The sequence below is a fragment of the Thermobia domestica genome, chromosome 10 (genome assembly GCF_964235325.1).
Source record: "Thermobia domestica chromosome 10, izTheDome1.hap1.1, whole genome shotgun sequence".
NCBI classification, from domain to species: Eukaryota; Metazoa; Arthropoda; class Insecta; order Zygentoma; family Lepismatidae; genus Thermobia; species Thermobia domestica.
The window spans coordinates 196686651-196711664 of NC_137463.1; the positions used below are offsets into that span (position 1 = coordinate 196686651).

The 25014-nt window shown below is 33.7% G+C and overlaps 1 protein-coding gene across 6 annotated transcripts in view; it reads left to right on the forward strand.

Moving 5' to 3' along the window:
* The window catches only part of LOC145662923 (adenylate cyclase type 10-like), a 93516-nt gene that overhangs the window by 22440 nt on the left and 46062 nt on the right, over positions 1-25014 (forward strand). For 5 of the 6 annotated variants that reach the window (XM_081728930.1, XM_081728932.1, XM_081728934.1 and 2 more), the window contains exons 3-6: positions 2977-3268; positions 7656-7773; positions 20393-20533; positions 24445-24591. In XM_081728930.1, the coding sequence (XP_081585056.1) occupies positions 2977-3268; positions 7656-7773; positions 20393-20533; positions 24445-24591 (698 nt within the window). The remainder of the gene's footprint in view (positions 1-2976; positions 3269-7655; positions 7774-20392; positions 20534-24444; positions 24592-25014) is intronic. The other variant, XM_081728931.1, reaches the window with a different exon arrangement.

The following is a 25014-nucleotide window of genomic DNA, read 5'->3' on the forward strand; positions in this document are numbered from 1 at the left end:
TATATGATACGAGATTACATTCTATGGAAAGAACACCGTCAACACGACAATAACAGAAACAAGCAGAAAAGGCTAATGTGCTAAGGCTAATTAATTCTGCGTGGTAATGTTTACTTTTAACATTGGTACATATTCTTTCTAGGCAAACGTTTTTTGTAGATAAAGAATCTGCATATTACTGACATAGAGCATTCATGTGTGAATGCAAGAAATTTATAAATATAATTGCAGCTATATAATGTAGTATATTAGAATATTTATATTAAACTATGTCAACTTCTTCCTCTCTTGCTTCTAACGTTTACTCAGGTAGGAGATCCATATTCGATTTCCGGCGGGAAAACATGTGGTTTGAATTCCACGTTTAAAATATGTCAAGGTTTTATACAACCTCGGTCTTGAAACGGACGCTAAACCACAACACAGCACAGTCTAATGTTTACTCGGGAAAGAGGTGGTGGTTCACTGAATCGCTCCCTCAATTTATAGCTATTTTGATCAGTTTGTAAACATTATTATAGACATTGGACGTTAAACATAAGTGTGTTTCTCACGGCTTAAAGTTCTTAAAACATTTCAGATTCTGACTAGAATTGAATTCAAGATGTACATTTCAAGGTGAAATACATATTCAAGAAACGTGTGTTTCAGCGTATAAGGAAGAATATTTTTACTAAATTTCAATACCTTAGACTCCATTGCAGTTTATTTTAGTATAAATGATTGTGTAATTTTTCACAGAATTGTTCATAATGCTTGTCACATCACCTTTCAAATATAAATGTTTTCATTTTTTCCATTTATTTATGTAATGAAATGGTGCTCCCTCGTGGCTAAGAGGTTAACTTGCTCGCTTTTGCCATGGGAACCACGGATTCGATTCCCGGTTGATGCTCATGTAGAATAGCATTTTGACTTATTTTTGACAGTTTTGTAAAAAGATTGAATTTGCATATTTATTTAATTTTCAACAAAGTAGAAATTTTGAGTAGGAATAGAGAAGACAAAATATCAAACACGTAGCGTTTTGAAGTTTGCTAAAGCTAATGTGTAAATGCTTATTACAAGTTGTGTTTTATTTATAATTTTACATTTTACTTCTGCCATAGTTTGCGCCCCTCCCCCCGTTTGTTTTTCACGCCCTTCAGTTTGGAAACCACTCGTGCAAAATAAAAGTAATGGTTTTTATTTCTACAGCATGGGCAAGCAAAGAACTTCATATATTTCACTGTTTATGTAGCTTGGAGTTTTGTTTAGAAGCGCCGAGGAAGAGTGATGAAAGGGCTTCGAAACCATTGATAGGCTTTGGGTCTTGCATGTTTTAACGCGAGAGACATGTTTTATTGCTGATAGCGGAGATAGTCAAAAACGAGAAAAAACTGGTTAGAATATTACTCAAATTCACTTGTATTCTGAGAAATAGGACAGAAGGCATAGTAAAACGTAAAAGAAGAATTGTTAGGAAGATACTGTCATTGCTGGACGATATTACGTGAAAACAAAAATATTAGTGACCATATCTTAGAGATCATTGTGTATCTAAGCTTTATAACTTACAACAAGTGACTTATCAGTGATAGCAGAATAGTTGTGATGATGGTGATATTCAAGTGCAGGAGGATTAAACACTTCAGAAGATGTCACTATCCCAAGAGTAGCATTACTACGAATGGTCTCAGAAGGATTAATACGTTCATTCCTGGAAAATTGAGACTTTTACAGAAGAATATCAAGAGAGAATTAGACTCTTAATTAAATATTCTTAAGATGAAGAGACAATGGAAAATAAGTTACGCTTACAAATAAATTATCCTTAACAAATTCTGTTTAGTTTTGGTTAGTATTGGGTTATCTCCATATTAGCCTTCACCATTGGAACTATCAAATTATATTTTTATTTGCCGTTACCACGCAAAGAAGAAACCAAATCATAAAATATAGGGCATTCTATAAAACGACACAAAATGAGATTCGAGAGTTAAGTTTAGGCCACGACATCAGGCTATGATTTATTCAATTAATAGTTCGATATGATTTAATGATTTATTTAAGAATATAATTGTTCCGACGGAGCCTCTGGGCAGGTTAATTATCAAAGAACGACACATCAAAATAGGTACAAACTCGAAGAATATATTAAATATTATTTTTGTTCTGCATCTACGAATAAACTGAGAGTGGTTGTAGTAACTAAACTATATCTGGATCATTACATTCAGTTGATAATTAGGTAGCTAAACTTACGACTACACAAATATTAGTGCTCAAATCTAAATATGGTTACTGCTCCTGTAAATAAATAATAATAATAATAATTACTATTATTATTTGAAATGATTAATAACTTTGAATTAATTAAATTCGCAAAATTAATTGTAATTAAATTGTAATTAAACCATTATAATAGTTTTAAATTAGCAAATTGAGTTTTTAAATTGTAAGTAAAAAATTATAATAGATTAAAATTAGCAAATTGAGTTTTCAAATTGTAAGTAAACCATTATAATAATTTAAATGAGCAAGTTCAGTTTTTAAATTGTAAGTAAACCATTATAATAGTTTAAAATTAAAATAAACCATTACAATAGTTTAAAATTAGCGAATTGCTTTCACTTGACAGCGCAGATAGTGACCAGAGGCGGATCTAGAAAGTAAAAATTGGGAGGTCCAACCAGAACTCAGACTATGAAAAGTATATCAAGAGTTTACAATAACTTTCAAAAATATATAAAAATATTAAATATTAAATATATTAAATATAAAAATATTAAATATATTAAATTATTTTTGTCACTTAAAAAACTGGGGGCCTAGGACCCCCGTCTCCGGCTAGATCCGCCACTGATAGCGACATCTATAAGCATGATTTTATTATTAAAATTTATGACGCACAGACTGAGACCTTTACCTTTTATTATTAGTTTATGTTTGTACGTGTTTCTACAATTAATTTAGATTTTGCTTGTTGTCCTGTAGCTTATTGATTGAGAAAAGCCAAGGTCATCCAGGTTGGTGTGAAAGTCTACTTTTACATTTACTTCAAAGTGGTGGCATACAGATAACTTCTATGAAACAGCGAGATCTCCATAGATCGTCACTTATGTTCCCTGATCAAATGTTGCTCCATCGACAAACACCTTCATATGAGGAAGTGGACAGACCTTCAGTCATAAAATCAGTTCTTTTACAAAGTGACGAAGACGTGCTGGAGGATTTCAGATCACTTTCTCTCGATCTCAAGGATTCTTTCATCAACAAAGAATTTAAGGTAACAAATATTTTCCTCATATTCCAATTAGTTAGGTCTCTCAACATAGTATATGTCAACAATGAAAGTTGGTTTGGATAAAGAATTACTATTCATGCCAATGGTAAAAGTGTAAACGTGAATAAATTTCTCATTGTGCTTTTTATGCTAATTTGAGGGCGATAAATCAAGTGGAAGTATTGTTAAAGGTATCCGTCCATGAAGTCACGAGAAAAATGACCTCAAAGTTGAGAAATAATATTGCTTATATCTCAGATATAATTAATAACAGATTTTTTTTTCAAAGTATTGTGTAACAACTAAACCTATATACTTTAGCTTTTTTAACACAGGTATGATAAAGAAATAATTACCAAAAAGAAAAGTAGAAAAAGCAATAATCTGAAAAGTTTAACGAGATAATGTAATTATATTTCAGACAGGTAATTATAAACATGCATTTATATGCTTCTGCTTTTCTTTTTCTTGCTTTTCTTTTTCTTGCTTTTCTTTTTCTTTCTTTTCTCTTTCTCTTTCTTAAGGAGATAATGTAATTATTTCAGACAGTAATTGTGGACCGGGCAATAGGGTTTAACTAAACAATATTTGCAAAATGAGAAATTCAGGCTTAAAGGTTTCATTCGTTATTACTCTGAAAATTACCTAGGTATTTTACAGAACTTATATTTGGTGGGCAATACAATGAAGCTTCCAAAATGTACGCCAAACTGTAGTTTTCTAGGGGAAGTTATCGTAATATCCTACACGTGGTCTATATTTGTAAATGAAACCACGTACTCTCTTATTACAACTACTACGAGCAAGCAAATAAGCACCGTCACCATCATCAAATCATGTGACAGAAGCCCCACCGCTGTTCAGAAGAAGGTATAAAACATTCTATTACAGGGTGTCTATCGGTCACGAAAGTCACGAAAAAGTCACAAAATCAGAAAACGGTCATGAAAGTCACGAAAAAGTCACGAAATTTAGCTTTTGGGTCACGATTTTTTTAAACTGTACAAATGTAAGTACAGATTGGAAAGTTTTGTTGTATAAAACGTCAAAATTCACCACCAAAAATGTCAATGGTCGGCTTTAGACGCTACCAAATCGCAAGCAAAGTACGTTTCTATTGCATGGATGAAAATTCGACCATATTCGCACGCAAATTCGCTCTTGAAAACGTAAGGGAATTTTATGATTTGGTAAAGAAAAGGTCACGAAAAAGTCATGAAATTTCATTTTGGAATTTCATTTCAATAGACACCCTGTATAAGGATTTCAATCGATATCAGTTTCGGCTGCTCATCTCCCTCTCTTAACTTTCCTGGATCTCTGAGAGATCTAACTTCGATCTCGTTCTTAGCTTGCCTGGAGCTCTGAGGCCTCCTGCCCATATAGCTTGCTTGGAGCAACCCCTCTCTTTGCTTGCCTGGAGCACTGGGAAATCCTAAATCATTGTCACTTAGGCTACCTGAAGCTCTGTAGTGTCCTTTCCTTGGCTACCTGGGCCTTGGAGCATCTATTTACCCAAACTCATAGGGCACATTGTATTGGTCTTTGGACCACAATTGGAGTGATCTTATATGTTGCATTTGTACATGATGAGACTTTAAAAGGTTGTGGGGCAAAACCGAATCCCATGTGTTAAATTGCTCTACTTACTTACATTATCACGGTAATTTTACATTATTTACTGACTATAGTAACATTATATTACCAAATATTCCCAACTTAGCAATACAACATTAGTGACACCAAATGAGTTTTCTTTTAACTAAATGCAAAGCAACATAAATACTATGTTTTTCGACAAAGAAGAAAAACCAGTAATCATCAGGGTTATCAAGCAGACATGTTTTCTTTTTTCAGAGTAAACTAAATACCTAGATAGATTGTCTCCCACTATGAAATTATTCGGGTTTTAACGATTCGTGAAAAATGGAAAGTTGAAATAAGTGGTTGTATCTCGTTTTTAGCATTTATTTGTATTTGTCGATCATAAAGGAAATATGTAATAGTGGAACGCAAATTGGAAAGCGCTCGTCTACTAATATTGTACCGGAAAGAGACAACCATAATTTGCTGAGCAATAGCATCAGTAAATGTGTATAGCGGTAATTGACTTATGTTGTTTAAAATATGTTAAAAGCTGTCTGAAGCAGTAAAGGAAACGTACGCGTAATTTAAAAGACGAAAGGATATTGATACTTTTGATTTTTGGAAACAAATATGTTTGTCAAATGTTCTTTTTTCCACTTCGTAAAATTTGGCAACTCTGATTATTATTTATTCAATATATTACAAAATTAAACAAGTTATGGGTAGTATAGTTGTACAGGATGGTCCAGATGTCTTGTCACTTACTACGGAAAGGCGTATGAACAATTGAAATACTATAGAATAATACTGTATCAGACGCATGCGCCGGATCATGTTAATCATTGTCATTCACTATAACACATCCAAAAGTCTGTATTAAAAACATTATCGGTGTGGCACAAAATAATGAGGCAGTAAGTAGTGTATGGTGTTTTACCCAAACTCATAGGGCACATTGTATTGTACCTTGCTGATTGTTAAGAAAACTGCCTTAATAGCATCCTTCAAATGTTTGATTATCTGGTATGACTCTTGGAAACACATTCCTTGATATTGGAAAGTTGAGAAGGAATGTATAAGAAGGCAGAATTCCAAAATTGATATTGCGACCACGGCGGTGATAGAGCACGGTGATGACCACTGGCGACAAATGGAAGACTCAATGGATTTCAATTTTCTGCCCAATCAATGATCATTGATTGATAGAATTCAAGTTTGAGGTTCCATTTAACACCGGGGATATATGAAACGTGGACCTACAGTTTTAACATGGATTCGATATACACGAGCTCAACCGGGAATCGAACCCGGGTCTCCCGCACCGAATGTAATTACGTCAACCATATAGGAAGATCAAACACCAAACTTCCTTTTCCTATATGCATATTTTCTAATAAACAGTTAGGCTATAATCACTCACTGATGTTCAACAAGTACAATCATTCGTATTTTCGAACAGAAATTATAGTCGAACTGTTTAATGTGATGTAATTTGAACGAACTTAAAAAGTTCGTTACTGAATTCTCTATGTCTGTGTGTCTGTTATTTGCAATTTTTTTTCAATTTTGAACCCTGCATTCGATAGGGCATCAAAAACTATCTAAGAAAGTGATTAAATTTTTCGCGTCACTCTTACCGTTCCCGAGATATTGACCAAAAAATGGCCGATTTCCAGTGATTTAAGGAGCCATATCTTGGGAACCGTAAATCATAGAGAGATGATATTGGTGTTGATCATTACCTAATAGAATGGTAAATATTTTGGTAGCAAATATTAACCAGTGGCCAGTAGTTTGACTAGTGGCCACCAATTAATATCGGTACCAAAATGTTCTCCGTTCTCTTAGGTATTGATTAACACCAATATCATCTCTCTATTTCTTACCGTTCTCGTGATATTGGCCAAAAAGTTGCCGACTTCCAGATATTTAAGGAGCCATATCTCGGGAACCATAAGTTATAGGAGATGATATTGGTGTTGATCAATACCTAAGAGGATGGTGAATATTTTGGTACCAAATAGAACCGATGGCCACTGGTCAACTGGCTACTGGCTAACTGGCCAACGTTCCCCACATATTGGCCAAAAAATTTCGAATTTCGGGAGATTTAAGGAGTCATATCTTTGGAACTGTAAGTCATAGAGAATGATATTTTGCAAATTTTTGCGAAAAACAGAAGAAGGTGCGGATAAAAAGATCTACTTTTACATGTAAGAACAATCACAGATATCCTTCCCGCTCAATCTCTCCATTCTTTTTAAGTTCGTTCTGGCAATGCTCTTGGAGCATTCTCAACTGGTTGATTATTTATTTCTTAACAGGAACAAGTTAGTAAATGTGGGTCTAAGAAAGCCAACAAAGACTACTTTTAGAATAGAGTTAGGCTAAATTTATTGTTCCATAATAACTTTTCTTGGAAGAGAAAATCTGTTGAGTGTAGTTGCATAACGCTTGATAATAATATAAAGTTAGTTTTAAGTGTTATCTTCCAACAAGTTGTCATTTATGCTTAATTAGTATTTAAAAGTGTCTCTTTGTTCCTCAACTCCCTCTGCAGAATTCATTGTGAGTTCATGTGAGGATGCTAAAGTATGGATATTTAAATAGAGCATACACTAGTTACTGTGTATTTTCTTGGCCCGATTAAGGTTGGTCCCATAGTTCTTGAGCTATAGAGCTTTAAAGTTTACTTTCCTTTGTTTTCAACATTTTATAAGTCTGGAAATTCACATTTTGCGCCCTATATATATATATATATATATATATATATATATATATATATATAAATTTTGCTTTTCAGATATTAGAACAGCATTCTAGCATTTCCATCTCATCAGCACTGGAAACTGAAGTTCCTGTTTGTTCATTTGCTCCAAATTTTGAACTGAAGGACATTATAGTTCCCCATGGGATTAATGGTAAATTAAATTAAACCAACTCATATTTAATGTAAATAATTCTCAAATTAAACACTTTATTTACCTTATATATATTGATATATGTTTCTGAATTAGTATTTAGCATTACAATTTACATTTTGTGCGATTGCTTTTACATTTTGAAATTATTTATTAAAACACAATAACACACTGGACAAGCCTATGTGATAATATGTAAAAAAAAAAAAAAAAAAAAAAAAAGTCACTTAACACAATAACTGTGTTTTCATTAGACTTCTACTTCTTCTGGCTGCTTGGGAGTTGGTCATCTCTTAAATACTCTCAACAGATCAACTTTTAATTAGGCTTCGCTCCTTCATTAAAAAGTAAGACTTTTGTTTTTCACTTTCATTTTTTAGCCGCACACGCGTCCAATTAAAAGTTTACTTTTTGCTGAATACATTCTGTCCTCTAATTATCTTTGTTACTTTCCCTTATTAATTTGTTTTTTTTTTCTTTCTTCTTCCTCTTCATTTCTTTTTCTTTAAGGAGAATATTCTCCCACTCTTTATTTTACGCAAATCCTATATTCCAATTCATCACCTTGTCTCCTGCCTTCATAATTTCCCTGGCTTCTACCCATTTTCTCACCAATGTTCTGTTCTCTGCTTCTATGACCTCTGCTTTTTCCTACCCTATCCTGTGGTTTATCTCTTTCTGATGCATTATTGTCCCTTTTTAATCTTATATCATTCTTGTGCTGTTTTATCCTTTCTTCCATCTTTTTTGTTTCTCCTAAGGCCGAAAGTAAGTTTCGCATGCTCTGTTATTTCAGTAGTATTAATTGGTGAAACCTGAACCATACATGGAAATTAATGCTACAGTATGATACAGAAAGCAAGAGAAAGAAACACATGATTAGGAGAACAAATGGCAATTTATATAGAGGCAATAACTTACTGAAAGTACTGCGTCTCATGATACCCTCTCTGACATTACAGAAGGAGTGAAAATAGTCTTTAAATGGGTGTGTGATTACCAGAGACAACGATGCATACTCTGTAACGTGCTTTTACTGCTCACAAAGTTCGTAATAAGTTCTGGTGATATAGAGTTCTATTATTCCACCAGCGCTGTTGACATCTGCTGCATGGTCCTTGGTCGAAGACTTTCCTCCATAGTATCCTGAACATGCTCGATGGAATTTAAATCGGGTGAACAGGGAGGCAAATCCATTCGCCGAATATCCTCATGTTCCAAGAGCTCCACCACCCGCGCTGTTTTATACGGTCGCGCATTATCATCCATAAAGGAGAAGTTATAATTAATTTCATCTCTGAAAAGACACATGTGGAGAAGGAGTACACTATCACATTGACCAATAAGTCAAAAATTTGGAGGTCAGTGTACCCATGCAATATTATGCCTCCCTACGCAAGAACACCAGACCACCAAAATAATCATGTTCGATAATGTTCTTGCGTTCATTGCATGTTCCCACCTATCACCAGATGAGTGTACTTCCAGAATTACTATTCAGACTAAATCTGCTCTCAACCGAGAAGAGGACTCGACTCTACGTCTCTTCGATCTATTCCTAATGTTCTTGGCACTACTACAATTTGTGGGTGTCAACAGAGTACAATAATGGAATTATATTGCTGTCGGGCAAGAGACCACTCCCTGCAGTTGACAGACCACTGGGGAGAGTAAGATTGGACGACTTGCAGTTCTTTCAAATGTGTTTATAGTTGCATTAGTTGTTTGACATTACTCTCTTCTTGCCTGTTCCACAACGTAATGGTTGTCTTTTGCTGTACTTGAACGCAGTCGACTATCACCTCTTTTTCGCACAGTATTGCCTATTTCGGAATGCTCGTCATACACATGAAACACTGCTGTAGACAATACTAAACTCCTGGGCCACAGTTCGCTCTTCTTTCAATTTTCCGACGATTCTTCCCGTGTAAAGTCATTCAAATGTTGTCTTCGGGTCATGTTGTTCTTAGTAACATCTCACTGCATTGTAACAGCCCTCTTACTAATACTGTCTCATCTCTTGCATTCTATTGTTTTCTGTTGGGAAAGCAGACCTATTCGGCTATGCAACTGTCTTGTTAACTGTGCACACGTGGAAGACCTCTGGTATTATGCCGCCAGGTCTTCATTCACTTCCACCGACTAAGCAGTATATGTTATATTACTTTATATGTCTCGTCTTCAAGTTTTGCACATCAGTGTGTATTCAAGACTTAAGCTTTGAAGTTTGAGTTTAGTTAAGCTCGTAATTGCTAGTCTATGATTTGTTTAGAAAAAGAATATTGCTTCAATTGTCGTATCCGTAGAAGATATCGTTATTTTTATAGAAGATCCGAACTATATGGCTATTTGCTTAAAATGAATTGTTGATAACGCACGTTAAGTAAATATGTAAGTGGTATTATCCAAGATATACACTGAAAACTTAGTTGTACATTCATATATGTTGAGCCTAGTGAAATACTATATATGGTATCTCTATATTTATTTACTATGTTTAATGGCAAATATTACACTTTAACGGCAAATATAATATTCGTGACAATCTCGTCGCAAATTCCGATATCAGGACTGCGACTGACACAGATTACTAAAGACTACAGACAGTTCACTTTCTTCATTAACAGCCAATACTATTAATAACACAGGTACTTCTCTCCCCCCCCCCCCCCCCCACACACACACAAAATCTGTGCACCAACTCCAGGGAGTCGATATATTTTGTTACACAGAAATTTCGAAACCCCAGGACGACTGATCGTGTCAATTTTGTTTAATGGGAGAAGAGCTTGAGCGATTTTGAGTAGGGGAGGACACACGTTTTTCGCCCATAAAACAAAACTGACACGCTCAATCGTTCTGGGGTTTCGAAATTTGGATTCGGCATAACAAAATATATCAAATCTATATCCTGGGGTCCGATGCACAGAACTTTTTTTTTTCTCTATGGTTATCTTATGTGTATCCTCCATATCCAAAATCGCTAAAGTTATTCACCCATACAAAAATTGACAGGGTCGATCGTCCTGGGTTTTCGAAATTTGGATTCGGTGTAAAAAATATATCGAATCCATACCGTCAGGTCCGCTGCACAGACCTTTTGTTTTTTCGTATGGCTATTTTATGTGCATATTTTCTATCCAAAATCGCTAGTTTTTCACCCATTAAAAAAAAATGATACGATCCATCGTCCTGGGTTTTCGAAATTTGGATTCGGTGTAAAAAATATATCGAATCCATACCGTCAGGTCCGCTGCACAGACCTTTTGTTTTTTCGTATGGCTATTTTATGTGCATATTTTCTATCCAAAATCGCTAGTTTTTCACCCATTAAAAAAAAAAAAATGATACGATCCATCGTCCTGGGGTTTCGAAATTTGGATTCGGCGCAACAAAATACATCGAATCCATACCCTGGAATCCGGTGCACAAAACATTTATTTATTTATTTATTTATTTATTTGTGTGTGTGTGTGGCTGTGTATACAGTGACCTGACACTTCCTCCTAAGCACACTGTATGCTTACATTTTCTTTCAATCTGTTATACCCAAACTTTTGCGAAAGTACTGAAATTTCACTCGCTCAAGAGGCTTTGTGAATATATCTGCTATTTGTTCTTATCTAAGAATATGATTTATACTTATCTCCCTCTCCAAATAGCATTCACGTACAAAATAATGATGGACTTCGATGTGCTTTGAGCGCTTGTGAAATTTTGGGTTTCTTGATAGCATTGACATTATCAACTAACAACACTGGTTTCTCACCACATTTAGAACTAATTTCTACTAGAACACAATTTAACCACATTAGTTCTTTCGTGCTTTCAGTAGCTGCAACGAACTCTGCTTCTGAAGTTGAAAGTGCCACTAATTTCTGCAGATTACTGGACCAATCAACTGTACTCCATCCATACGTTACAACCACTCCCCTTGTTGATCTTTTTGTTTTCAGATTACCTGCAAAATCTACATCACTATAGGTCTTGAGTGTTGTGTTCTCTTCACGGGTGTTCAGCAAAACTAAGTTTGGAGTCCCTTTCAAATACGTGAAGATCCTCTTCACTTTTATCCATCTTCCTCTGTTGGATTCTATATAGCTTTTACTGTTTGAAACACTGCATATGCAATATCAGATCGTGTTACTTGATCTAAATATAGTAAGCTTCCTCCTGCTTCACGATAAGGTACTTTATATCTAGTAACTCATCTGATCCGAAATTAGTTTTGCCATTAGGATTAACCACTGGGTTTGCATCTTCCATTCTGGATCACTTCAGATTATTTTCTGTATAAACACGCTGACATACAAAAATTCCTTCTTTCCGTCGCTCTATTTGCATTCCTAGAAACTTACTAACTTTCCCACTTGTTATGGTAAACTTACACTGAAGTTGCTGTAAGAATTGCTTTATTTTTCTTTCTTCCTTTCTTTTCTTTTCTTTCTTTCTTTTCTTTCTTTCTTTCTTTTCTTTTTTTTTTTTGTCACTTGCTTATTACGAGACCATCTTCAACAAAGATTCCCACTAGTAATTTCTTTATTTTTTCTGTCTTACAAACAAACAAAGGTTTGCTTTACTTGTTTTGAAACCTTGACATTTCATGAAATTTACTGATTCCACTGTTTCAGTCCGTATGAGCTTCTTTTCAACTTGCACATTCTTTGACCGCCATCATCGAATTCTTCCGGTTGATAAGTGTATATTTCTTCCTTAAGCTTGCGATTTAGAAATGCTGTCTTAACGTCAAATTGCTTCACCAATAGGTTTCCTTTCGCTGCTACAGCTACACTATCTTGCTGTATCATAGTGTGCTATTGGAGTTAATGTTTCACTTCAGTCTATTCTTACCTTTTGCAAATAGCCTTTTGCTACTAATCTTGGCTTGTAGCGTTGTGCAGTGCCATTTGCATTCAAGTTTGTTCGAAACACCCATCTATTTTGAATAACCTTGGGATTTTTTTTGAAGATCTACTAATTCCCGTGTACCATTTTCTTCTTCCACTGCTTGGCATTTATTGACTGAGGTAATTGCTTCCCTGCAGCTCCGCGGATTACTTCCATTCTCTTTTATTTGCTGATACGTAACACGCAGTTTCAATGACGTATTCTTCTGACGTTATCCATCTTGATTTCTTTATTTCCCGAGGTGACTTCCCGTACCGCCCTTTCTTCTGAAGTGTTGATCTGTTCTTCGTCCGAAAAATGATCACTTTTTTCATCTTGTGCACCTTCCTCTGGAACCTGGCCTTAAGCTTTCTCCAGAATTTAAGTCTGGACTTCCTCCAAAATTGTAGTTTTGAACACACACTTTCTGGTTTGAAATACACATAATCTGAATTTATAACTTTATGAATTGGTTGTACAGCGGGGGACACTTCTAAATGGTACACCTTAGCCGTAAATCTCCATATGGCTGTACCATTTAGAAGTGTCCCCCGCTGTACATATACTTCGTATTCATCCCTTTAGCTCAAAAAGCTCACAAGCTTCCCGTAAACACTTTTGTCGAAATGTATACGAAATTGCCTTGAAATGTGAACATAACATTCAGTTCAGTTCCTAACATTTTGAAATGGTTTAGCACTTTTACCGATTTTTCTATCCACAGCTCAATTAGTGTTTTGCATTATTCTTTTGATTTTTCTGTGTGATTCTGTATGTATACAATAGTTTTGCACTCATTTGTCCATATTGATTTTAGTAAACCACTTGCACTTGTCATCGATCTTGCCATTTCGACAACAGTACGATTTTTCGCTTCTGTTAAGCCATTTTGTTCTGGACCTAATGGTGCTGAAATAGCATGTGTAATTCCTTTTATATTCAGTACTTGGTGCACTTCTTCACAGTCAAATTCTTTACAACCATTACATATGAATATTTTCACAATGTGCCCTTGCTGTTTATTTAATTGAGAAATATGTGTAGACACTTTAATACTTCATTTGTATCTTTAATGAAAAATATGAATGGAAAATATCTGTAAAACATACATATTATTTGTACTTTCTTGCATTTCCACTGACATAGACCCATTCACTTCAGCATGTATTAAACTACCTACTTCTTTAGATCTGTCTGACCTAACCTTAAACGGTTTTCTGTTTGCTTTTCCCAAAAGGCACCCATCACAAAATGATAAAGTCCCTTTTTCATTGTCGTTTACTTTCATGTTCATTTTAGTTAAAAGTTTCTTTACATGCCTTTTGTCTTGGTGTTTCAACCTTTCATGCCACACTTGCAGTGCCTCTGGTGACGTTGAAATATTTAGTACAGCAGGTTCGTTGGATACTACTACTCGCATGTTCATCATGTATGTATTATTTTTTGACTTACCTATTGCAATAATTTCGTGTTTCTTCTTCAATGTAAGTTTTAGCACTTCTATTGAAACACTCACATCGTGTTCTACAGCAGTTTTCACAGAAAACAGATGTTTTCCTATTTCAGGTAACTTCCTATTTCAGGACACTTTCAAGATAGCCTGATTTCCATTTACCTTGAACATATAATTCAACATTTATTTTGCCGGCGCGATATATTTTCACTGTTTGTTTATTTGCAAATAGACACTTGCACTGGGATTGGGAAGTTTGTGTATGTTTCAAAATACTGTTTATTTGGGGTCATATGATTCATTGCACGCAGATTCATTGCGTAACATCTTTTACTTCTTTTGTTACTGCAAGCGCAGATAAAGTATCTTCTTTCTTCTGAGTGTTTGGACTAGTTTCTCTTCATGACATTCTCTTCTTTTCCTTGTCAGCCTTCCACTTAACACATTGGAATTTTAAATGTTTAATAGACTGACATTAGTAACACTTGTTACTGTCTTCTTTCTTCTTTGCACTGGTCACAGTTGCACTTTGTTTCATGACCGACTGCTGGAATTTAGTTTTTGTCTTTTGTGGTAAAAATGCACCTTTTCCTTCACTAGCTTCTACTGTCCCCTTCAGAGGAGAATACAAGTGCGGGGTGAGGAAGCGGGGAGCAGAGGGTATAGTTGTTGCCCTCTGAAAAGTTCTACGATAGTTTATTATTCTCCAAAAGCAAACTTTTTTCAGAGTTGCCAGGTATATGGTGAATGCCATGTTTGTGTAGAAATCCAAAGAAATGTTCCCTTCTGATCATTTGGAGGGAGGAGATGCTGTAAATCAAGCTTCAGTGACACCTGACACATGGCTAGCCAGCAGTTAAAGAGCAGAGAAATTCCATCTTCCTGTTAGTCTTTAAAATGAAGGAGAAAAAAAAGCGTTTGACAAACATCAATGAATATATTGTATTTGAGAGTAAATATGCTACTCATTTCGCTAGTTTAATTTATTAGAGTACAGGGAGAGTCTGGAGAGATTGTTTGAAAAAATAAATAGAAATTATTTGACACTTTTTTCATTCTCGATACTTCCATAGTCAGAAAATAAAATTATAAATCAATTTACCTCGCATCACCATTGAATTTATACTTCTTGCAGCTAGCATTCATTATCGACTCGAACAACTTTATTATTATTATTATCTCATATTTTACTTTAAAGTAATTTTAAACTTAAAAATTTGACCGGATCTGTGATTACTGTCCTTCTTGGTGATTACCCGTTTGTTAATTTCGTAGTTTTCTTCCTGAAGAAGAATATCATCATGGTTTATTACCTAAAGGAATTAGCTGTTATTCTTACAGTTCCCAAAACTTTCTTACAGCACTTACGAACATTAATGATGGAAATGCAAATCGGGATACTTTATACAAAACTGAAGGGTAGTTACTGGGATACATATAGTATGTAGTTGAAACATGAATGCAAATGTTTGCTTTTGATTGGTCAAAACAGGAAATTGTCAACAAATGTTTATCTTGTCGGTGTAACAGCTGCCTACAGTTTTTAAAGGAAGTTTTTCCAAACATTTTTTTAAAAAATAGTTTTAGTTTTGTTAAAATGTCAAACTAATTGTCAATGGTTACTCAAAATATAACTTCCTTTCTTTTTTAATATCGTATCGAGATACTTATAATTACGGTTATGAAACAACTATCCAACAATTTACCAACGTGAGCGATTTGATCCAATATTATCCATTTCAGTTGATCATTTCCATTTCCAATTGGCTAATAAGGGCAAATTTAGGGGCACTTGATCAGATTTGACTCGGAATCTGAACAAATTTCACACTGATTAAAATTATATACATATTAATAGAAATACTTATCAGGCATACAAACAAGCAGTAGAATTTAGTAATAAACGGAATGAGACATTCTGAAAGATTAGTGAAAAACAGTAATTAAAAAACTCGAGCAGAAACAGAAAGGTAACAATCAAATTATATTTCTGTTCATACTCTAAATATAAGCCCTTTAACGTACAAACTATATATTTACTAACATTCGGATATAAGAAATAAATTACAAATTAAGAGTACTTTTTAAAAATGCTCACTTTTTAAAGGATGAACAAAGAAGGATTAAAAATGGAATACAATGCAAGCAATTACATACATTATAACCACCCCACCCCAGCAATTAAAAAAAAATATTTTTTTAATTTCAGCCATCATATCTTAAATATATGCCTCTTTATCTTAAATATAATATACACTACTTTTTTCGATTATGGAGTGGTGCTTTGTTGATGATTAACGAAAAGTAATTAGAAAACTTTTTCGAGTTCATATTTTTAGGTTATGTTGTTTCAGTTTGCGACTCACATAAAACCAAAGACTTCTTCAACTCTAGACTAAATCATAACTAAAGGGAAAGGCCAGTCCGGTAGCCAGACCAAAAATGTAGGGGGTGGGCGGTAGAAATTACGGAGGCTCGATCCAACCATACTATAGTTCATCTACATATTATAGTTCATCTACATATTATAGTTCATTTGCAAGCCTACCGTGAACATTTTAGGGGTTCGGCCCTCCTAGACCCCCTTGGATAAGTATAAAATAACTAAGAGGAACTTACGATAGAGCAAAACCCGTGCAACGATCTGACGGACAGCTATGTCTAATAAGTGCAATAAAAAGAGTTCTCTAAAGAACTTTCTTACCACACGACCGGGATCAAGACATACTTTTTTTTTTGAAGGGGGGTGTCTTAGAAAATGTTTTGCATTTATCTACTTAATTAATATTCTTATGTATAAGTTCATATGTAGAAAGGTGAGAAAACTTGCGATTGTTGGACATCAAAATGCCACTAGACTAAACTTCACATTGTTTCCTTTGTTGGCATCTTGCACGTATACTTTTATCTCAAGTCTAAATACCTGCTTACATTTTATGACATAAAATGAGGAAGAAAGTGGTTCAAGCTTTTCTAAGTGTCGGTCCCAGTATTTGTCTGATATGAAAAAGGAAAACAGGAAGAGTTTGGGCATTTGGTATCCAACATAGAGGCGGGATCTCGGTCAAATGAAACGAAAAAGTTGCAGTTAGTATTCTTAGTTTTTTCTATATTGCAGGATACTTTCTATGGATGAATTGTCAATAAGTGAGAAGATAATCCTTTATCTTGAAGCACGAATGGATACACACTTAAAAAAGTTCACTGGGAGGACTTAAAACGAGTTCTAAATTATCGTGAAATGAGAGTATTCTTTACAAATGTGAACCAGTAGCCATGTGATAAATGTGAAACAGATTGTGTCAAGTGCCATGTTGAGAATGGACAATGCACACACCTAACACTATCTGCCCTTCCTTTGCTTCGTTTTCTCCAAGACCCTTCCATTTCAAGAAATAGAGTTAGTCGTGTGTTTGTAAATATAAGACTGGCCACCCTGAAAAAAATCTTCACAGCCGGGAGTGGGTGGAGAAACTCAGCTGGAAGGGTCGCGGAGATCGAATTCCGTAGACTTGCAACCTCCTGAGATGCGGCCTATACCTGCATTTTTTTCTCAATGGTACAGAGCTTCCCCAGAAGACAACTTGTTCTCTTCTCATTATCCAGTGCCTCTCATACCTTGGTAAACTCCTGATACTCTGGTTGTATGGTAGCTAAGATACACCCATACAACTACTCTACCGGTACACTATTCGAACGTTGTCTTTTGTGTTCATGTCGGATAATAATATTGCTACTTTTGCAACATATATTTGCATCACACATAACGACGTCTAGGTCTGATTCCCTTAAAAAAAAAAAAAAAAAAAAACGTTCATTAGCATATTCTACTTATGTATACTACTTTGTCCATTTGCACTGAGTAATGTGTCCGAAATATCCTTTACACTTATATAGCTAAGTAGTAAGTTTTGTATACGAGCAATTACGTTAATCTTCCATGATTGGGGGGTATCATTTTTGTGATTGTGAAGACGGAGTATGATAATACTGTTTGAAGTCGTGCATAAGGATAAGGCAGGAAATTTTGCTACCTGCTGCTTTTGTTGTCATTTAGAAAATCATTGAATTAATTGGACATTTTTGACTATATTTCTATGAATTATGTGAAAATTAAATTATTACTTAGACACAGCAAGCACTTGTTGATAAGTGGTTTAATCAAGATTCATATCTAGTTAAGAAAACAATGTTGAGTTTCCGCGAATTAGGTACTTGTGTATGCTTTCAAAAAGATTTTATCGATTGAATATAGTTTACTTGCAAGGGCGAAGCAAGCATCATTGCTCAAGGAGAGAAATTGTCAGTTTAGAAAAAAAATAGAACTACATCAGAACTCGCTAAATCAGAATCATAGAATAATATACACGGTTGGCAACTTTCGATAAAGAGAGAAATAACACATGATTTAACTCACACATTAAACTGTGCTAATCAAAATTGAATCATTGCTTAAAACAGGTTGCAAAGAGTGTGATCTTAGTGATATCACAAATTCTGAGATTTTTTTATTATTTTGACTAAAATCACAGCTTTGAGGGAATTTTGTTTGTTTGAATTTTAACCGAAATCACAATTTCTAAGGATTTTTTTTTTAAAGATTTTAACTGAAATTACCATTTCTGTATAAATTTTATCTGCTTTTAAATCCGACACTAATGCTATGCAAAATATAGATCTACAGCATAAATTAAGATTCTAACATCAAGTCTAAAAACTATTAGCTAATAATACAGCAAGTAGTTCATGCTGACGAAGTTATGGTTTCTAATTTCAAACCTTCTTTATTGAGACAAAGTCATCAAGTAAAGAAAATTGACTATCCTCAAACGCATAAAATGTGTTCGGGAGCATAAAGTTATGACTTTGAATTTTAAATTTAAAAGACAGAGAAAACTCTACGGTCAAGAGTGTTGCAGGTTACCCATTTTTATTAAAGCAGCGAAAAAAGACATTTGTATTGAATTAACATACAGGAAAATTTAAGAGTTTTCAAGATGCGTTCTATCTTATCAATTAACAAAGAGCTCTAGTATAATGGAGAGTTAAACACAATATTAATTTGGATATGTTCTGTGATTATGATAATATTTTCTCTTATTTTAATTTCTCTTGTATATACTTCTCACTCAGGACACTTGATCGCCTTTTATCAGGTTGAGTTTTGAGATTAAATTTTAGCTGGAATGTATAGATTTTTACAATTTACTTATCGTCACAGAAGTTCTATACATTACTATGTGAGTGCCAAAGATCTTCACAATTTAAACTCAAAAACCATCCGAAAGAAAGGTGATCGACTATCTCGCCAGAAATATAGATGTGAAATTAAAATAAAAGAAAACGATGATTATCGTTACAAAACACATCCAGTTCAGTATTGTGTTTTATCTTGATATGTGTTCTATACGTTCAATTAGTTGTTATAATAGAGAGTTCTTATACTAACTCTGTCGTTTAAACCAGGGAGAAACTACGTTATAATATACTATCAAATAAAAATCTGCTCTTTCAAATGTATCGATATATTTAGGAATGGATCTAGTTTGAAATCCACCTTTACGTCTTACATAGTCGCTATAATAATAATAATAATAATAATAATAATAATAATAATAATAATAATAATAATAATAATAATAATAATAATAATAATAATAATAATAATAACAGTTAGTAGTAGTAGTAGTAGTACAATGAAACATGTACATTTGAAAACTCAAATATACTGCGTTATTAATTTTATTCTAAACCATAAATGTAAGATTTTTATAGAAATACTTATTTTTTATAAAGTACTGGAGTTACACTTATTATATTTTGTAAATTCTAGCTTTAGAGAAGTAGGTCTGGTAGAAATAAAAAGGAAATCGATTGTGCTTCTACCATTATAAAACTTCAAATATCTCTTCTCAAAGAATATGGGAGCAGAGGAAATTTTTGGTGAATTTACACAGGCAATGGCCAATGCCTGTCCTTTATATAGCACAGTGAAATAGTGGATAGTAGAGTTGATGAAGTTCAGGAGGAGCACTAAAGACGAGGAAAGGTGTGGACATGGCATCACCGTGGGACATGAAACTGAAAGATTTCACTTCATTTCATTTAATTCTGTCCCCTGTAAGAGCTATACTTTATTTAAATTTTTAGACGTCTTTAGATAACATTTCTACAGTATAGTTTTTTTTATTATTATTATAAAACTATGTAGACAGTTGTAATAAATGACTTCGTTTAGTTTTAGCAATAACGTTCATTGTATGTTTATTAATTTTACAGATATGCTAATGACTGCTTTAGATCTTTTGAATCCATATGAACAAATTGTATTAAAATGTGGGGCTGTACTTGGAGAAACTTTTACTCGTAAAATGCTATGTGCTATCATGGAGGATGAACAGCCGAGGGAAACTGCAAAAGGTATTACTATTTCATAACATTGTATCATAATATTCTTTAGTAAATATTTATTATTATCATATACACTTTGCTGTGATTGGCAGATTTCGTGCCTTATTTGAGAAGATTCTATGCACTATGTTGTCTCTAGTCTTTCACTTTACCGTTACGTTAATATCGTTTATCAATCGAAAATATTTTCTCTCTCTACTAGACTTCCTACCACGTCTCTAAAAATATGGTTTCTTCTAATGAGTACCCTTAGCTTTCCTTATTTTACTTTAGTAAAAGTAGGGATAGTAGTAAAGAAGATCTTCTGATTTTGTTATAATCTTCAAATTCAAAGTTTCAAGGGATGTACAAGTTTGATCCCCTAAATACTGAAAAAATAGTTCCTGTACATTCGTTCCAATATGCAGAGGCATCGTTCCCATGCGTCGTCACCGAATTTTACTCTTGAGATTTTAAGAGATTATGATGTACCGTGGTGGGTCAGAGTGCTTATTCCTGATGCGTGGATTTCCTGGTTCGATCTCAGTTCTTGCCAAATGGGCTTTGTGTTGGCAAACACTGTGCGTGTAGGCTTTCTCGAGATTCTCTCGTTTCTTCATACTACTCTTATTCTACCATTTCGTTCGTTGCATTGTCACCGTTTCCCTTAGCGTTACAGCATAATCACTGGACGTGAAAAGAAAGAAAAATACACCACTCATCACCCCACTTTGTACCTCCATGCCGATGGGAGCCGAACTTGAACTTAAACGACTCGTGGACGTTAAGAATGCCACTATTTATCTCACAAGTCAGATACTCCGAAAGCTACTAATAGGGCACTAATATCGGTCGTTTTCGTTTATTTTACATGCCACTCACTCTCACACTCACATCCCCCTTGCCGATGCATGAGAAATGTTACTATTGGTCTAAGAGATCCCAAAAATTATGGATTGAGCAATAATATCGGTTGTTTTCGATTATTTTTATATGTCACACTCTCATCTTTCCATCCTCTTTTAGTGAAAATGTGATAAAATCTAAAGTTGGGCCAGGGTTCACTCATGTACCAAAACTTACCAAAATCGGTGTAGCGGTCTAAGATAAGTTAGTCGTTAAACATCGTTACATTCATTTTTATCTATACAAATGGATACCTTGTATTTTATTAAGTATTCGAAATGCTTTCTTTCTTGGAAACTTGTAGAAAACTTATAACTAGTTAGAATCTAATTCGTTACTTAGTATAGAAACGAAAGTATAAATAACCGGACAACTATTTGTTTCATCCATTTCTTATTGAACAAAATTCATTAGTAGCGTGAATGTTGATATTTGTGAACGCAACTTTTGGATAATTTTGGTGTTCCAGTATTTAAAAGGGTCAAGACAGCACGAAAGTTTTGAGTATTTTCTTGAACCGACGATCTTATACACCTATCATCATAGGTGGAAGGGAGAAAATAAATAAGAATGTACTCTAGGATTTTGTAGGTAATTAGCATGAAATTACTTATAAACCATAGTGTGAGAGCGGTAAACTAAGATAGGTATTTATATCATGCATTTTTTATATATTCTAGGAATAATATTTACTATATATTATTTATTAAATACAAACTAAAACGTAGTCTAAGGCAGTGGTTCACAACCGTTGTATTGCGACAAACTGATGTGTCGCACAGTCCTGTAAAGTGTGTCGCGAAAATTTAGAATTTAATGAATTAATTAGTCAGAATCAATTTTGAGACAAATTGTAACACTCGGCGCTTCCAAAAGCAGTAACAATGCTCACTACTATACAGAGTCAGTGCTTTTTACAAATTTATAATTTTATACTATTATTAGTAGCGTACACCACAAGGAAGGTTTCAGAATTTTAACCCGTTTGAACAAGGTATCATGGGAAAAGACTGCTTGATGAACGCCTGCGTATTCTACTGACGTGAAACTGATATAATTTTAATAAATGAAACAGGTGTGTCGCGATGTCGTAACTGAATAGCAAAATGTGTCGTCAATCAAAAAAGGTTGAGAACCACTGGTCCAAGGTGACAAGATTTAGAAAAAATACCGAATACTTTACAAAGAGACATAATTTGGCAGTCCACCTAGCTTTACTACTACTAATGCCTGCTATTATTATTATTATTATTATTATTATTATTATTATTATTATTATTATTATTATTATTATTATTATTATTATTATTATTATTATCATCATCATCATCATTATTATTATTATTATTATTATTATTATTATTATTATTATTATTATTATTATTATTATTATTATTATTATTATTATTATTATTGATTTCATTATTTTTCATACATTACGTACAAGAACACGTACTATACGTAAGGTTCCGATACGTCATAAAGTTACAAACTGTCTTAATCTCTACATAGTGCACTTACAGCATTGTTAGAAGGTCAAATGATTAACAGTGCTGTCATATACTACACAAATTAATAATCTTCACACCAGATACGTTTTTTTAATTGAAGTATTCAGTTGGCGAATAAAAAAGAAAACAATGGAAAAGCAGAAATTCTTTGACCAGTTTTCTAAACTTTTTGGCACTTTCTGTTGCTTTAATTTTGGATGGGTAATTTATTATATATTTTAATTGCCGTATATCTCGGATCTTGCTAATATAAGTAACTATTAGGAGAAAGCATGTGGAAATCTTTCCTGTTTCAGGTATTATATGAGTGTTTGTTTTCGTTTAACTCTGAAATACAACTCAAATTTTCTTCGGCAAAGATGAAAATGTGAAATATATCTACCGGTATATCTATCTATCTATCTATCTATCTATCTATCTATCTATCTATCTACCTATATATATATATATATACACGGAAATGGTAGAATATTCAGGTTCTTCTTTTAAAATATTCCTTTACATGATTTCCTTCGCTTTGCACTTCCAGTAAGTCTAAGTGTTCTTGTTCGTAATACAAATGTATGTTTACTAGCTGTATTGTTTCCCCAAAATATTTTTCCACACCTTATTTAATATGTGACTGGAACAGACTTGAGTAGACTGTGTGCAGTACTTTCATTGTTAGCTTGAACTAGAAAAGCAAATCACTGAACAAAGCATCGTTTATTTTAAAATAATAACTGTGTGACAGTTTCGCCAACTAACGAAACATATTGACTCTGTCAGAGTGTCTGATGAAGCCAATATTTTCAGTTAGTTGGCGATTGGTTTCATAGTGTCTGATGAAGTCAATATGTTCATTTGTTGAAACTGTTATCCAGTTATTATTATTTTAAAATAAACGTTGCTTTGTTAAGTGATTTGTATTTCTAGTTCAAGTTATCTACATAGAAAAGCTAATATGAACCAGTTAGTTATTGTTAACGTTAATCATAGCAATGAGGAAGAAGCTACTAGCGTCTCAAAATTACAAGATATAATTTATTTAATCTTATTTCAATATTAATTTTTACGTTAATTTTTTACACTTAACAAAAACCAGGATTAGGAGCATTGATTGTGTCATATTTTATGATGACTATAACCTGAGAAAACTTTGCTCTTTCCTTCAAAAAACTGTAGAAGTCATAGAAGAAATTACTAGTGCACTACGTAACTAAAAGGCAAAAACGGAAAACTTTTTTTAAAAATAAATAAATAAATAAAAAACATTTGGATCAAGTTTATATTTTTCTTCTGGACACCAGACGACTTCTACAAAAAGAAAGAATTCTGTTAGAAACGAGACGTTAACCCTAACCCCCTAACGGACATAATTAATAACTGCATTGGAAATGCGCATATTAAATCCATAACAGTTTTTCCTTATTTTCTAAGAGTTGGCCATCTCTCTGAGTTAATTACCAATGGTGGCCAACATAAACAGATTTCACTATATTTTGTCTTTATTTTCTTTAACTGTTGGTTCTATTTACTGTACAGCTATCCAGAAGCTTTTTGAAATGAAGATGTGGGAATGCGGAGCCAGAGGATATATATGGGGATATGGAATAACTAAAGATCGATTTGAGTTTCTTCCTAAAGATTTACATGTATATGAATGTTTCTGTGAAGATGTATCTCATGAAGGTAAAAGAAAAACTTGTAAAATAACAAGGTTCATTTTTGAATTTCAAAGTTATTAAGTGATCTTTTTAAGAACTGATAAATTTTAAGAAATGGTTTGAATAATTTATGTAGAACAGTTAAATTATTTATATACTGGAAACACTATGATAGGGTTTTACATTGTGGTAAACATACTATTCATGTGAAATAAAATCAGGCAATTCAGTTCCGCTCAGTATGGACATAGTTCTTACTTTGTTATTTTGATCAACATAGTACGAGTAGAACATGATGAATTGTTAACCTTCCTAGTGGCTATATTGTTAGCATACGCGCCTTTAGCCCGGGAGATATGAATTCAATTTCTGTTGGAGATTCCGCATTAAGCTGTATGTTAATGTCTCGGCGCCTAAAAAGATGTTCCAAATCAATCAATCGCCAATA